A 14423-nucleotide genomic window follows, 5' to 3' on the forward strand; every position below is an offset into this window, starting at 1 on the left:
CGCAGTGGATGGAAATTTACTCAAGCATTAGCTAATATCTCTGCAGGGGGCCAGTAGTAAGAGAATATACAGGAAACGTCACACAGAGCCTATGATTGGACGCCCCGCAGTCACGTATACATAGCTGTAAAGCCACACCCCCTGCTGGGGAGCCATGTGACCGAGCTTTCAGATCAGCACTGACGGGTTACAGCAATGGGAAAATGTGTTCCGTTCAGTGTACGTCTGCATTGAACTGTTACTTTGATCGATAAGGGCAACCTGTAAATGTTTTGGATTGTAAAAGAGCAATATACTGTATTATGAGGGAAAAGACTAAAAAAATAAGCTGTTTTCCCTGACCGGGAATCGAACCCGGGCCGCGGCGGTGAGAGCGCCGAATCCTAACCACTAGACCACCAGGGAAGGCTGAAAAACTCATATACTGTGACACTCAGTGTTCTTTCCGTATGTTTACTTTTAGACTTTTTATATTGACAGTGGCAGCTGGTGGTCAATTTTTTTGGTGGGGGGACAGCATACAAACCTGGCCCCTGCACTCACACTACTGCCCCCCTGCACGATTCATGACCTCCTTAAAGCAGAGTTCCACCCAAAATTAAAACTTCTGCTCATTGGATTCCCCCCCCCCTCCCCTCCGGTGCCACAATTGGCACCTTTCGTGGGGACAGAATACCTTTGACAGGTATCCTTTCCCACTTCCAGGAGTCCCAGCCACGGCCCGTGACGTCAGCTCAGGGCACCCTCCTCCTCCCTCTTTCCTCCCCGGCCTCCGGGCCAGTAGGAGAGAGGAGCGGGCCTCACGCATGTGCAGTAGGGTTCCTGGCGTGAAGCCAAAAGGCTACACTGCCGGGTACCCTTACCCGCAATGGTGGCGGCAGCACCTGACAGTTGATGGAAACATCAGCTGCGGGTGCCAACATCGCTGGACTCCAGGACAGGTAAGTGTCCATTTATTAAAAGCTAGCAGCTATCATATCACCATCTAACCTTAATCCACCCCATAAACTCAATCTAACTCCTTAACCTAATCCCATAACATCAACCCACCCCATAAACTTAACCTTTAAAATCAACCTATCCCGTAAATGTGTACCTCAACCTGAATCCAACTCATAAACCTAATCCCTTGACATCAACCCACCCCATAAACGTAACCCTTTAACATCAACCCATCCGGTAAACGCATACCTCAACCTGAATCCAACTTTTAAACCTAATCCCTTGACATCAACCCACCCCATAAACTTAACCCTCAACCCAACCCATAAACCTAATCGTTTAACTTCAACCCATCCCCAAACCCAAATGATAAACCTATACCCTTAACCTCAATCCAACTCATCAACCCATTTTATAATCTTAACCTCAATCCAACCCATAAACCCATAAACAAACATATTTTATCACCACCTTACTTCAATCCAACTCATAAACCTAACCCCTTAACATCAACCCACCCTTTAACATAAACCCATCCCGTAAACGTATACCTCAACCTGAATCCAACTCATAAACCTAATCCCTTGACATCAAACCACACCATAAAGGTAACCCTTTAAAATCAACCTATCCCGTAAACGTATACCTCAACCTGAATCCAACTCATAAACCTAATCCCTTGACATCAACCCACCCCATAAACTTAACCCTCAACCCAACCCATAAACCTAATCGTTTAACTTCAACCCAAATGATAAACCTATACCATTAACCTCAATCCAACTCATAAACCTAATCCCTTAAAATCAACCCATTTTATAAACTTAACCTCAATCCAACCCATAAACCCATAAACAAACATATTTTATCACCACTTTTCTTCAATCCAACTCATAAACCTAATCCCTTAACATCAACCCACCCCATAAACGTAACCCTTTAAACATCAACCCACCCCGTAAACGTAACCCTTTCAAATCAACCCATCCCGTAAATGTATACCTCAACCTGAATCCAACTCATGAACCTAATCACTTGACATCACCCCACCCCATAAACTTAACCCTCAACCCAACCCATAAACCTAATCGTTTAACTTCAACCCAAATGATAAACCTATACCCTTAACCTAAATCCAACTCATAAACCTAATCCCTTAACATCAACCCATTTTATAAACTTAACCTCAATCCAACCCATAAACTCATAAACAAACATATTTTATCACCACCTTACTTCAATCAAACTCATAAACCTAATCCCTTAACATCAACCCACCCCATAAATGTAACCCTTTAACATCAACCCATCCCGTAAATGTATACCTCAACCTGAATCCAACTCATAAACCTAATCCCTTAACATCAACCCACCCCATAAATGTAACCCTTTAAAATCAACCCATCCCGTAAATGTATACCTCAACCTTAATCCAACTCATAAACCTAATCCCTTGACATCAACCCACCCCATAAACTCATGAGCTTAAACCAACTCATGAACTTAAACCTCAACCCAACCCAAAACCTTAACATTTAACCCTGCCCTAAACCTAACCCTTAATTGGAATCTATCCTCTGCCACTTGCAGTATCTGACAAAACATTCCATATCTATTTTTAAGGTATCCTTTCGTTAAAAAATATATAAAAGCATGTTTCCTGTGTCTTGTCCCAGAATTCAAATTGGTGGAAGGAATGTTTTAATGTGTGAAAACTGCAAAAGGATTCAAAATCAATAAAATATTGAAACAGTGGAAAGTTAAAAGGAAAATCATTTACCTTCGTTATACATGGCTGCCACCATTTTCAAGAGTGTGAGCGCTAGAAGCCGTATTGACTGTTCCATCGTGGCCGTCCTTCACACTGATATTTTATTTCCAGAAAGAATCCGAATCTTCCAAGCAGACAGCGGCACCTACGGAGGAAATGGTTTTCACAGCTGAAACCAGCACAATGAATAATGTGTTTCGGTCAGGGAAAGGAAACATTTTCTGCTAGGATAATCTGAAGAGAAGTCTATTAGAAATACACGTATGCCTGAATTACACTGAGTTTTACGAGACGGCTGAGTGTATCCTACAGAATTATTGGTCATATTGGGGTCGTCTTAAGGGCAAGATGTATTACAGCAAAGTTATTTTCTCATATAGGGCAAACTTTTTTATTTTTTTTTTATTTTGGATAGATAGCACAAGGGAGAGCTATAACCCCTGTCAATTTATTTTTTGTCATCTGTGCCCCATTGAAGAGATTTTTCAGGCGTATAAGACGACCTTTTGGGCTTAAAAACGTGTCTCAAAACCTTGGGGGTTGTCCTATACGCTGGTACCTGTCTCGTGGATCCATTATTCAAAAGCCGCGCCTTCTCCTTGTGGTGTTCCATGATAGGCGGAACACTTGGTTTCCCAGCAGAGCCTCTGTTCGGTGTTCCGCCTATCACGGATATCTTCTCATCCTCGGCTTCGGACGAGAGGACATCCGTGATAGGCGGAACACAGGTGCCTATCACGGAACAGCACGAGGAGGAGGCGCGGCTTTTGAATAATGGACGCCCGCAGTACAGGACTAAGGTATGGCACAGTGGGGCATGGGGTGGCACAGTGAGGCATGGGGTGGCACAGTGAGGCATGGGGTGGCACAGTGAGGCATGGGGTGGCACAGTGAGGCTTGGGGTGGCACAGTGAGGCTTGGGGTGGCACAGTGAGGCATGGGGTGGCACAGTGAGGCATGGGGTGGCACAGTGTGGCATGGGATGGCACAGTGTGGCATGTAATGGGCACTGTGAGGCATGTAATGGGCACAGCAAGGCATGTTGATGGCACAGTGAGACATGTTGATGGCACAGTGAGGCATGTAATGGCACAGTGAGGCATGTAATGGCACAGTGAGGCATGTCATGGGCACAGTGAGGCATGTAATGGGCACAGTGAGGCATGTAATGAGCACAGTGAGGCATGTAATGGGCACTGTGAGGCATGTAATGGGCACAGTAAGATTTGAAAAAGCTGAACAAAGCCTGTTCCTGTCAACGTTTTTTCCTGTCAGCGGTTGTTCCGGCTACCCCATAGCTTCCAGACAGACTAGTAGGAAGGGGGGTCGTCTTATACGGCGAGTATATCCCAAAACCAAAATTTTAGCTGGAAAATTAGGGGGTCGTCTTATACGCCCCGTCGTCTTATACACCGGCAAATACGGTACCTTTACTTCCCATCCAACAGCCAAAAAGGGACTGAGGAAATCCTTACAAATTAAGGGAATCCTTTGGGGGACATCCAGTGTCCCCATTGGTAAATTTCCCCTCTATTACTTTCTGGAGACAACACAAAATTTGTGATTTTCTTTTACTTTCACTTCCAATGATAATGGTAAAGAGGACAAATAGAGGGGCTGAATCTCCTTAACAGGGGTACAGACAGCAATAAAAACTGACATATGTTCTAATACCTCTAATTGCCTTTTAGTTATACTTTAATGCTGATGGAACATGCGACAAATATAAAGTAGACTTTATCCCAATTCAGCTTCAAAAAAGAAAATACACTTTAAAGTGGAGTTCCATCTAAAAATGGAACTTCTGCTTATTGGAATCCTCCCCCCTCCAGTATCACATCTGTCTAATACAGGTATTTGCTCCAACTTCCGGGTCACTGCGGTGACCTACGCCAGGGCTCGACAAAACCCGGGCGCGAGGTCGCAATTGCGACTAGAATTAGCGACCTGGCGCCTGGGGCGGCACAGCCGGGGTACCCTGTCTCTGTGCGCACCCCCCCCTCGCGATTGCGTCGGGCCGCGCCGGCCGGTAATTGAGGCCACAGCTTTGCGGCCTTCTGCAGTCCTATGGTTCTTTCTGGAATCTGGCACCCTCTTGTGGTGGCTGTTGGTATGACAAGACAACCAGCAATGTTAATGTCGCTTCCCTGCCTGTTTTCATCTCCTTCCCTTTACTTAGTAGTTAGAACCCCCAAAGATTATGGCCTTGATTCACAAAGCACTTACGCCGACGTATCTCGAGATACGCCGCGTAAGTGCAAATATGCGCCGTCATATCTGTGCGCCGTGCCCACAAAACTAAGATACGCCTAAAAACAGGCTTCATTCCACCGACATAACTTGCCTACGTCGGCGTAGAGTGGGCGCATATTTACGCTGGACGCATGTGGCGCTCCCATTGATTTTCTATTCAAATATGCAAATGAGGGAGGTACGCCGATTCACGATCGTAGTTGCGCCCGACGCAGTAAAGTAAAGTAAAGTAAAGTAAGGGGCGTAAAGTTATGCCCCATAAAGGAGGTGTAACTCGGCAGCATCCATGCAAAGGGCTGCACCAGGGAACACAAGCCGGAGTATTTTACGTAGTTTACGTAGGACGTGAATATGACTAGGCGTAGGTTACATTCACGCCGTAGCCAGTGATCCGACGTATCTTAGGCAGTTGTTCCGACGTGATTGTGAGCATGCGCACTGAGATGCGTCCATGGGACGGCGCATGCGCCGTTCGTTATACGTATCTGTCTGGCGTTCGGCCCATCATTTGCATGGGGTCACGCCTCATTTGCATGTCTCACGCCCACTTCCACCTACGCCAGCTTACGCCTAGGAAACCCAGCGCAGTTTTGGGAGGAAGTGCTTTGTGAATTCCATGCTTGCCTGTCTGCGCTGCGTCGGCGTAGCGTAAAGGAGATACGCTACGGCGGCATAAATGTGCGCCGCTGTCTGTGAATCCGGGCCAATATATATTTTTTATTCTAACACCCTAGAGAATAAAATGGAGGTCGTTATTTTAAATTGCGAAAGAAAATGTTACGCCGAGTAAATTGAGACATGTCACGCTTCAAAATTGCGTCCGCTCGCAATAAACTTTTACCCTTTAAAATCTCCATAGGCGACGTTTAAATAATTCTACAGGTTGCACGTTTTGAGTTACAGAGGAGGTCTAGGGCGAGAATTATTGCTCTCGCTCTAACAATCGCGGCGATACCTCACATGTGTGGTTTTAACACCAATTTCATATGCAGGCGCTGCTCATGTATGCGTTCGCTTCTGCGCGCGAGCTTGGCATGTGAGCGAAATAACAACCAGTCACAGTGATCACATGACCGGGAAAACCGTCCTGCAACTCTTTAGAAAGGCCGCTGGGAAGGGGCAGGAATGGGTTAAGTCACGGAAAAAATACAAACAAACATATGTTTTGATTTGGATGCTTTACCAGCTGTTTCCATTTAACAAAAAAACAACTCAAGGCTATTGGCCTGTGACTCAGCGCAAGAGGTTGGGACACCGCGTCCTGCCAGCAAGATTGTCATTACTTATGTAATGCACGCAACATTGTTTTATGGGAATGCTCAATGTAAAGTAGTTTTATATCCTACAGCGGATCCTTTTTTTACAAATAAATATGTGAAAAGTGGGGGGTACATTTGTATGGCGCCCCCCGGAGTCAATACTTTGTAGAAACACCTTTCACTGCAATTAAATAGCTGGATTCACGTAGATGAGCCTAACGTTAGGCAGGCGTAGCATATCTCATATACGCTATGCGGCCGTAAGAAAGGCAAGTGCTGTATTCACAAAGCACTTGCATCCTAAGTTACGGCGGGGGAGCGCAAATGTGCCGGCCTAAGCGCGCCTAATTAAAATTGTGAGGAGGTGGGCGTGTTTTATGCTAATGAATCGTGACCCGACGTGATTGACGTTTTGAACGAACGGCACATGCACCGTCCGTGGACATATCCTAGTGCGCATGCTCCAAATTACGCCACAAAGACTTATTGGTTTTCGACGTGAACGTAAATTACGCCCAGCCCCATTCACAGACGACTTACGCAAACAACGTAAACATTTAAAAATAGACGCGGTTCCGACGTCCATACTTAACATTGGCTGCTCCATCTTTTTGGTGGAATAACTTTAGGCCTGAAAACGCCTTACGTAAACGGTGTATCTTTACTGCCACGGGCAAGCGTACGTTCGTGAATAGGCGTATCTCGCTGATTTACGCATTCTAGGTGTAAATCAGCGTACACGCCCCTAGCAGCCGGCCTAAATAGACAGCTAAGATACGACGGCGCCCGCGGTCGTATCTTGGCTAGATTTAAGTGTATCTCAATTTGAGAATACACTTAAATTTACGACGGCGCAGATTCAGAGTTACGACGGCGTATCTACTGATACGCCGGCGTAACTCTCTCTGAATCTGTCTGACAGTCTTTTTGGGGATGTCTCTACCAGCTTTGCACATCTAGAGAGGGAAATTTCTGCCCATTCTTCTTCTTTGCAAAATATCTCAAGCTCTGTCAGATTGGATGGAGAGCGTCTTTGATCAGCAATTTTCAAGTCTTACCACAGATTCTCAATGTGATTTAGGTCTGGACTTTGACTGGGCCATTCTAACACATGAATATGCTTTAATCTAAACCATTCCATTGTAGCTCTGGCTGTATGTTTAGGGTCGTCGTCCTGCTGGAAGGTGAACCTCCACCCCAGTCAAGTCTTTTGTAGACTCTAACAGGTTTTCTAAGACTGCCCTGTATTTGTCTCCATCCATCTTCCCATCAACTCTGAGCAGCTTCCCTGTCCTTGCTGAAGAAAAGCATCCCCACCACATGAGGCTACCACCAACATGTTTCACAGTGGGGATGGTGTTTTCAGGGTGATGTGCAGTGTTCGGTTTCGGCCACACATAGCTTTTAGGCCAACAAGTAAAGTTTTGGTCTCATCCTACCAGAGCACCTTCTTCTACATGTTTGTTGTGTCCCCCACATGGCTTCTCGCAAACTGCAAATGGGACTTCTTATGGCTTTCTTTCAACAATGACTTTCTTCTGCCACTCTTCCATAAGGGACAGATTTGTGGAGAGCACGACTCAGGCCCCGTACACAGGACCGGATCGATCCGCTGAAACTGGTCCGCCGGACCAGTTCCAGCGGACAGATCCGGTCGTGTGTAGGCCCGAGCGTACAATTGTCTGGCGGATCGGACAGTTTCCAGCGGATAAAAATTTCTTAGCATGCTAAGAAATCTGTCCGCTGGAAACGTGTTCGGTCGTCTGTACAGACTCACCGGACACGTCCGACCGACCGCCATGCCTTGCATGCGTCGTACTGATTCGACGCATGCGTGGAAGCATTGAACTTCCAGGGCCGCGCACGCCGCTGCGTCATCGTCGTGGCGACGGCGCAGCCACGCCCCGCGTATTGTTTACTGTCTGATGGTGTGTACAACCATCAGACAAAAATCTCCGGGCGGACATGTCCGCTGAAAACGGTCCGGCGGACCGTTTTCAGCGGATTATCCGTCCGTGTGTACGGGGCCTAATAGTTCTCCCACCTGAGCTGTGGATCTATGCAGCTCCTCCAGAGTTACCTCTTGGCTGCTCCTCTGATGAATGCTCTCCTTGCCCGGCCCGGTCAGTTTAGGTGGACGGCCATGTCTTGGTAGGTTTGCAGTTGTGCCATACTCTTTCCAATTTTTGGATGATGGATTGAACAGAGCTCTGTGAGATGTTCAAAGCTTGGGAGATTTCTTTATAACCGAACCCTGCTTTATACTTCTCAACAACTTTATCCCTGACCTGTCTGGTGTGTTCCTTGGTCTTCATGAAGCTGTTTGTTCACTAAGGCTCTCTAACAAACCTCTGAGGGCTTCACAAAACTGGGCCATTCTGAGATTACATTACACACAGGTGGACTCTATTAACCAATTATGTGACTTCTGAAGGCAATTGGTTCCACTAGATTTTCGTTAGGGCTATCAGAGTAAGGCTGGGTTCACACTACTACACTACTTTCATCCTACTTTGCTCTGTGTTCAATGTTTCCCTATGAGAGCGTCTTGTAGCGTCCTACACAAGTCGGTCCGACTTTGAAAATGCTCCCTGTACTACTTTTGGTCCTACATTGATCCTACTTCAGGCCCATTGAATATCATTGAAGTCGGACCAAAGTAGTATCCTGTTCATGAAAGTAGGATGGATGTAGGACCAATGTAGGATAAATGTAGGACCAATGTAGCAGAGCAAAGTAGGATAAAAGTAGTGTAGTAGTGTGAACCCAGCCTAAAGGGGGCTGAATACAAATGCATGCCATACTTTTTTTAAACATTTATTATTTATTATAGCAAAAAGTTTAAAATATTGTTTTTTAAAAAAAAAAATTTGCTCTATTTCTGTTTATAGCGCAAAAAATAAACGCAAAGGTGATCACATACCACCAAAAGAAAGCTCTATTTGTGGGGCAAAAAAGGACGTCAATTTTGTTTGGGAGCCACGTTGCACGACTGTGCAATTGTCAGTCAAAACGACGCAGTGCCGAATCGCAAAAAAAAGTGGCCTGGTCTTTGGCCAGCCAAATGGTCCGGGGCTGAAGTGGTTAAATTTGAAATGTGAAAACTGTCGTACGTTTTTTCAACAAGTAGAGCTTTACAAAGTCTGTATCACTTTTTTTTTTCTTTTATTTTACTAAAACACGTTGTTATTTTTTTTTAGCATGTGGTTTGACAACCGCTAACACCCACTTCCAGCTTCCTGCAGAAAGATAAATATAACATGGTCTACTGGCTCTGGTGCCATTGTATGCTGGGATCAGGTCCAAGAGCGGCACCGGTTTATTCTCAGACATCAAATATTGCTGTGTAGAGGAAAGTAGAGACAAGCAGTGATTGTCATCAGAGTTTTCACCGGACATAGTGAAACCTGCTATGATTCAGATACAGTGAAGGTGAATAGAACTTCACTTTCCTGAAAATAGCTTGGCAACTACTTGCCACCAACAACCCCCCCTCCCAGGGCTGTCTTAATGCATGGGCACCTCTGGGCACTGCCCGGGGCCCCATGATAATCTTGCATTACATCATACTTTCCTGGGACAGTCACGCTTTCTACTAAGCTGTCCCGGGATGGCCATGTCCCGGCCAACGTCCCATAAACTGTACTGTGCCCTCCTGATCCCAGTATTCTGCCCTCCTGACTCTCCCCCTGTACTGTGCCCTCCTGATCCCAGTATTCTGCCCTCCTGACTCTCCCCCCTGTACTGTGCCCTCCTGATCCCAGTATTCTGCCCCCCTGACTCTCCCCCCTGTACTGTGTCCTCCTGATCCCAGTATTCTGCCCTCCTGACTCTCCCCCCTGTACTGTGTCCTCCTGATCCCAGTATTCTGCCCTCCTGACTCTCCCCCCTGTACTGTGCCCTCCTGATCCCAGTATTCTGCCCTCCTGACTCTCCCCCCTGTACTGTGCCCTCCTGATCCCAGTGTTCTGCCCTCCTGACTCTCCCCCCTGTACTGTGCCCTCCTAAACCCAGTATTCTGCCCTCCTGACTCTCCCCCCTGTACTGTGCCCTCCTGATCCCAGTATTCTGCCCTCCTGACTCTCCCCCCTGTACTGTGCCCTCCTGATCCCAGTATTCTGCCCTCCTGACTCTCCCCCCTGTACTGTGTCCTCCTGATCCCAGTATTCTGCCCTCCTGACTCTCCCCCCTGTACTGTGCCCTCCTGATCCCAGTATTCTGCCCTCCTGACTCTCCCCCCTGTACTGTGCCCTCCTGATCCCAGTGTTCTGCCCTCCTGACTCTCCCCCCTGTACTGTGTCCTCCTGGTCCCAGTATTCTGCCCTCCTGACTCTCCCCCCTGTACTGTGCCCTCCTGATCCCAGTATTCTGCCCTCCTGACTCTCCCCCCTGTACTGTGCCCTCCTGATCCCAGTATTCTGCCCTCCTGACTCTCCCCCCTGTACTGTGCCCTCCTGATCCCAGTATTCTGCCCTCCTGACTCTCCCCCCTGTACTGTGCCCTCCTGATCCCAGTATTCTGCCCTCCTGACTCTCCCCCCCTGTACTGTGTCCTCCTGATCCCAGTATTCTGCCCTCCTGACTCTCCCCCTGTACTGTGCCCTCCTGATCCCAGTATTCTGCCCTCCTGACTCTCCCCCTGTACGGTGTCCTCCTGATCCCAGTATTCTGCCCTCCTGACTCTCCCCCTGTACTGTGCCCTCCTGATCCCAGTATTCTGCCCTCCTGACTCTCCCCCTGTACTGTGCCCTTTGTGTTGATTAGTCTTTGATTTATGGCATGTTTTATTATTGTTTGAAATCTATTTTATTAGGTTTAATTCTATCAACTATTTATACTTAAATTTTTGAGAGTAGGTGCGTAAATTGGGACAGGCTTTTAGAGGCCTCAGAGCATTACTTTTCCCAGGGGCCCATGATGCTATTAAGGCGGCCCTGCCCCCTCCCTAATTGTTTTTTTTTCCCCCCTTTTCTTCTTTCCGGGTTAGCTTCAAATCACATACACACATGTTCAGCAAATCCGGCATTGTCCTACTGAAATTCTCAAAAAGGCCACCACATCATAGGCATGTGCACAGGGTGTGCCAGGTGTGCCCAGGCACACCCTAATCACCCTCTACAGCAGTGGTCTCCAAACTGCGGCCCAAGGGCCTGATGCACACCCTAATGCAATAGACGGTGCACACCTATACAGCAGTGTGCACACCTATACAGCAGTGGTCTCCAAACTGCAACCCGAGGGCCTGATGCGGCCCTTTGCTTGCCTTTATCCGGCCCTTGGGGCAGTATCCCTCCCACTGATACGAGACACTATTCTGACATCTGACACCGACAGTGGAGCGCCATTTCTCCCACTGACACCACTAATGGGTCAATATTCCTCCCTATGATACAAACGATGGGGCACGATTTCTCCCCCTAATACCATATGTTAAGTCCCACTGATGCCAGGAAAATTTCCACCCCGCTTGCCAAAGTTCAGCCCTCCAAGACTCTGAAGGACAAAAAAAAGTCCCTTTGTATATAATGTTTGGAGACCCCTGCTCTACAGCATAGATTGCCCCTACTTCCCTGGCTCCCTTCTGCCCCCTGCAGTGCTACCAGCTTCCCTCCTCTCCAGCCAGCTGTTGCTGCAAGGATGTTTTAACTGAGTGGAGGAAGGGGCTGGTAAATATTTAATTGACCATCCCCTTCCCTTTCTGAATGAACATCGTGAGTGATCAGTTGTGTGTGTTTGAGGTTTGGGGTGCACACCCTAATGCCATAGACTGCGCACACCTATGCACCACATGATGGGTCCAATGCCACCATCTTCTTCACTTATGTCATCAACGGGCTGGATATCTTTTCCGGTTCCCCCCCCTTATGGGACAAAATTAGGCAGAAGTGAGAAACTCCCAGGCTATAGCTGTTGAGTCAGCTGTCTGTCCCCTCCCCCCATGCTCCTCTGGTCCTCCCCCTGCTTCTTTGTTCCCTCCAGGTGAGTGCTGTGAGGAGGGAGAGACAGAGGAGCGGAGGGGGGCGGCAGTCCGCTGTCACTGAAGCCAGCCCACTGAGCCATCGGCCCACCGGGAAACTCCCTGTAGTCCCAATGGCCAGTCCATACCTGTCCAGGGGTCTCCAAACTTTCTAAACAAAGGGGCAGTTTACTGTCCTTCAGATTTTAGAGGGGCCGGATGTTGGTCTTAGTGGGAGAAATGATACCCCATCATTGCTGTGAGTAGGATGAATAGTGCCCCATCGTTGGTGTCAGTGGGAGGAATAGTGTCCCATCATTGGTATCAGTGGGAGGAATAGTGTCCCATCCTTGGTATCAGTGGGAGGAATAGTGTCCCATCCTTGGTGTCAGTGGGAGGAATAGTGTCCTATCATTGGTGTCAGTGGGAGGAATAGCGTCCCATCTCTGGTATCAGTGGGAGGAATAGTGTCCCCTCATTGGTGTCAGTGAAAGGAATAGTGTCCCATGATTGGTGTCAGAGAAAGAATAGTGTCCCATGATTGGTGTCCCATGATTGGTGTCAGAGAAAGGAATAGTGTCCCATGATTGGTGTCAGAGAAAGGAATAGTGTCCCATGATTGGTGTCAATGGGAGGAATCGTGTCTCATCATTGGTGTCGGTGGAAGCAATAGTGCCAAATCATTGGTAGTGGGAGGAATAGTAACCCATTATTGGTGTCAGTAGTAGGAAAAATGGTGCCCCTGGTGTCAGTGGGAGGAATAATGTCCAATCATTTGTAGTGGGGGGAATCCCATCATTGGTGCCAGTAGGAAGAATAGTGCCCCATTGTTGGTTTCAGTCAGTCGGAAGAATTGTGCCCCATCATTGATGTCAGTGGGAAGAATTGTGTCTCCAGAGGAACAGTGCCCCAAGGCAAGCAAAAAAATAAAAACCGCAGAGGTGATCAAGTACCACCAAAAGAAAGATCTATTTGTGGGGGGAAAAAGGGCATCAATTTTGTTTGGGAGCCACGGCGCACGACCGCGCAACTGTCAGTTAAAGCGACGCAGTGGCGAATCGCAAGAAGTGGCCCGGTCTTTAACCAGCCAAGTGGTCCGGGGCTGAAGTGGTTAATAGCACAGTCCACAGATATGTTACAGATATAGATATAAAATGTACACGGATTGTCTGACAGACCCCCTTATAGTGATGTAAACCCGCCATCACCTTCTCTTACCGGCTTTTATAGAGTCGAGAAACTTCAGTCATAGAATTGCTGCGTGCGACCGGACAACTGATCTCGCGGTGCAGATGTTCAGACGTCTGGATTCCCGGCAGACAGTTTCTTCTTCTATGGAGTCATACTAGAAACGTGGGGAGGACTGGGGGGGGGGGTTGGAGGAGGAGATGGATGTTTGCCAAACGGCAGCTTGGCTCTGTCATTTTGGTGATATGGAAAAGCATCATTGAGCAGACCCTGGGCAAAGGCCACACTCCCCCTTTGACGGGGCGCCGCCTTCTCCTACTGAGCCCAACGGAGAAGAATGTCTTACAGTTTTCCCAGCAAGAAAGTTTTTTTCTAAAATTTTTAATATTGTTAAGCAGGTAATGTTCTTGATTTATTATTATTACTATTGTATCAGATTTATATAGGGCAGGGGTGTCCAAACTTTTTTCAAAGAGGGCCAGATTTGATGATGTGAACATGCGTGAGGGCCGACCATTTGCCCGACATCCTTCGAACCATTAAAATTCGGACTAAGTGTGTTCCTCCGAGCAACTAATACACGGCCCAACACGAATTATCCTGCCTTTGTGGCTGTGTGTGCATAAAGAGATGAGCTCAGGCGTGTTATTTGGATATATCGTATTTATTTGTGTATAACACACACCTTCACTTTAAGAGGGAAGTTTCAGGAAAAAAGCTTACATTTTAAATGAACAACTGTGAAGCAAAATAAGGGTCAGTGCCCATCTGCAGCCTCACAAATGCCCATCTGCAGACCCACCATTGCCATGAATGCAGCTCCCACCATTGCCAGGAATGCAGCTCCCACCATTGCCAGGAATGCAGCACCCACCATTGCCAGGAATGCAGCTCCCACCATTGCCAGGAATGCAGCACCCACCATTGCCAGGAATGCAGCACCCACCATTGCCAGGAATACAGCACCCACCATTGCCTGGAATGCAGACTCACCATTGCCAGGAATGCAAAATAAGGGTCAGTGCCCATCTGCAGCCTCACAAATGCCCATCTGC

At 47.6% G+C, this 14423-nt stretch overlaps 1 protein-coding gene and 1 non-coding gene across 2 annotated transcripts in view; both read right to left on the bottom strand.

Annotated features, from left to right (window-relative positions):
* The window catches only part of SRPX2 (sushi repeat containing protein X-linked 2), a 101679-nt gene extending 88154 nt beyond the window's left edge, over positions 1-13525 (bottom strand). The window contains exons 1-2 of the mRNA XM_040325018.1: positions 13399-13525; positions 2723-2858 (exon numbers count right to left, since the gene is read on the bottom strand). Of these exons, the coding sequence (XP_040180952.1) occupies positions 2723-2789 (67 nt within the window). The 5' untranslated portion in view covers positions 2790-2858; positions 13399-13525. The remainder of the gene's footprint in view (positions 1-2722; positions 2859-13398) is intronic.
* On the bottom strand, positions 334-405 carry TRNAE-CUC. The gene has a single exon. It is a non-coding gene; the product is annotated as a tRNA-Glu (tRNA).
* Positions 13526-14423: the final 898 nt, after the last annotated feature.

Source organism: Rana temporaria, chromosome 9 (genome assembly GCF_905171775.1).
Source record: "Rana temporaria chromosome 9, aRanTem1.1, whole genome shotgun sequence".
NCBI classification, from domain to species: Eukaryota; Metazoa; Chordata; class Amphibia; order Anura; family Ranidae; genus Rana; species Rana temporaria.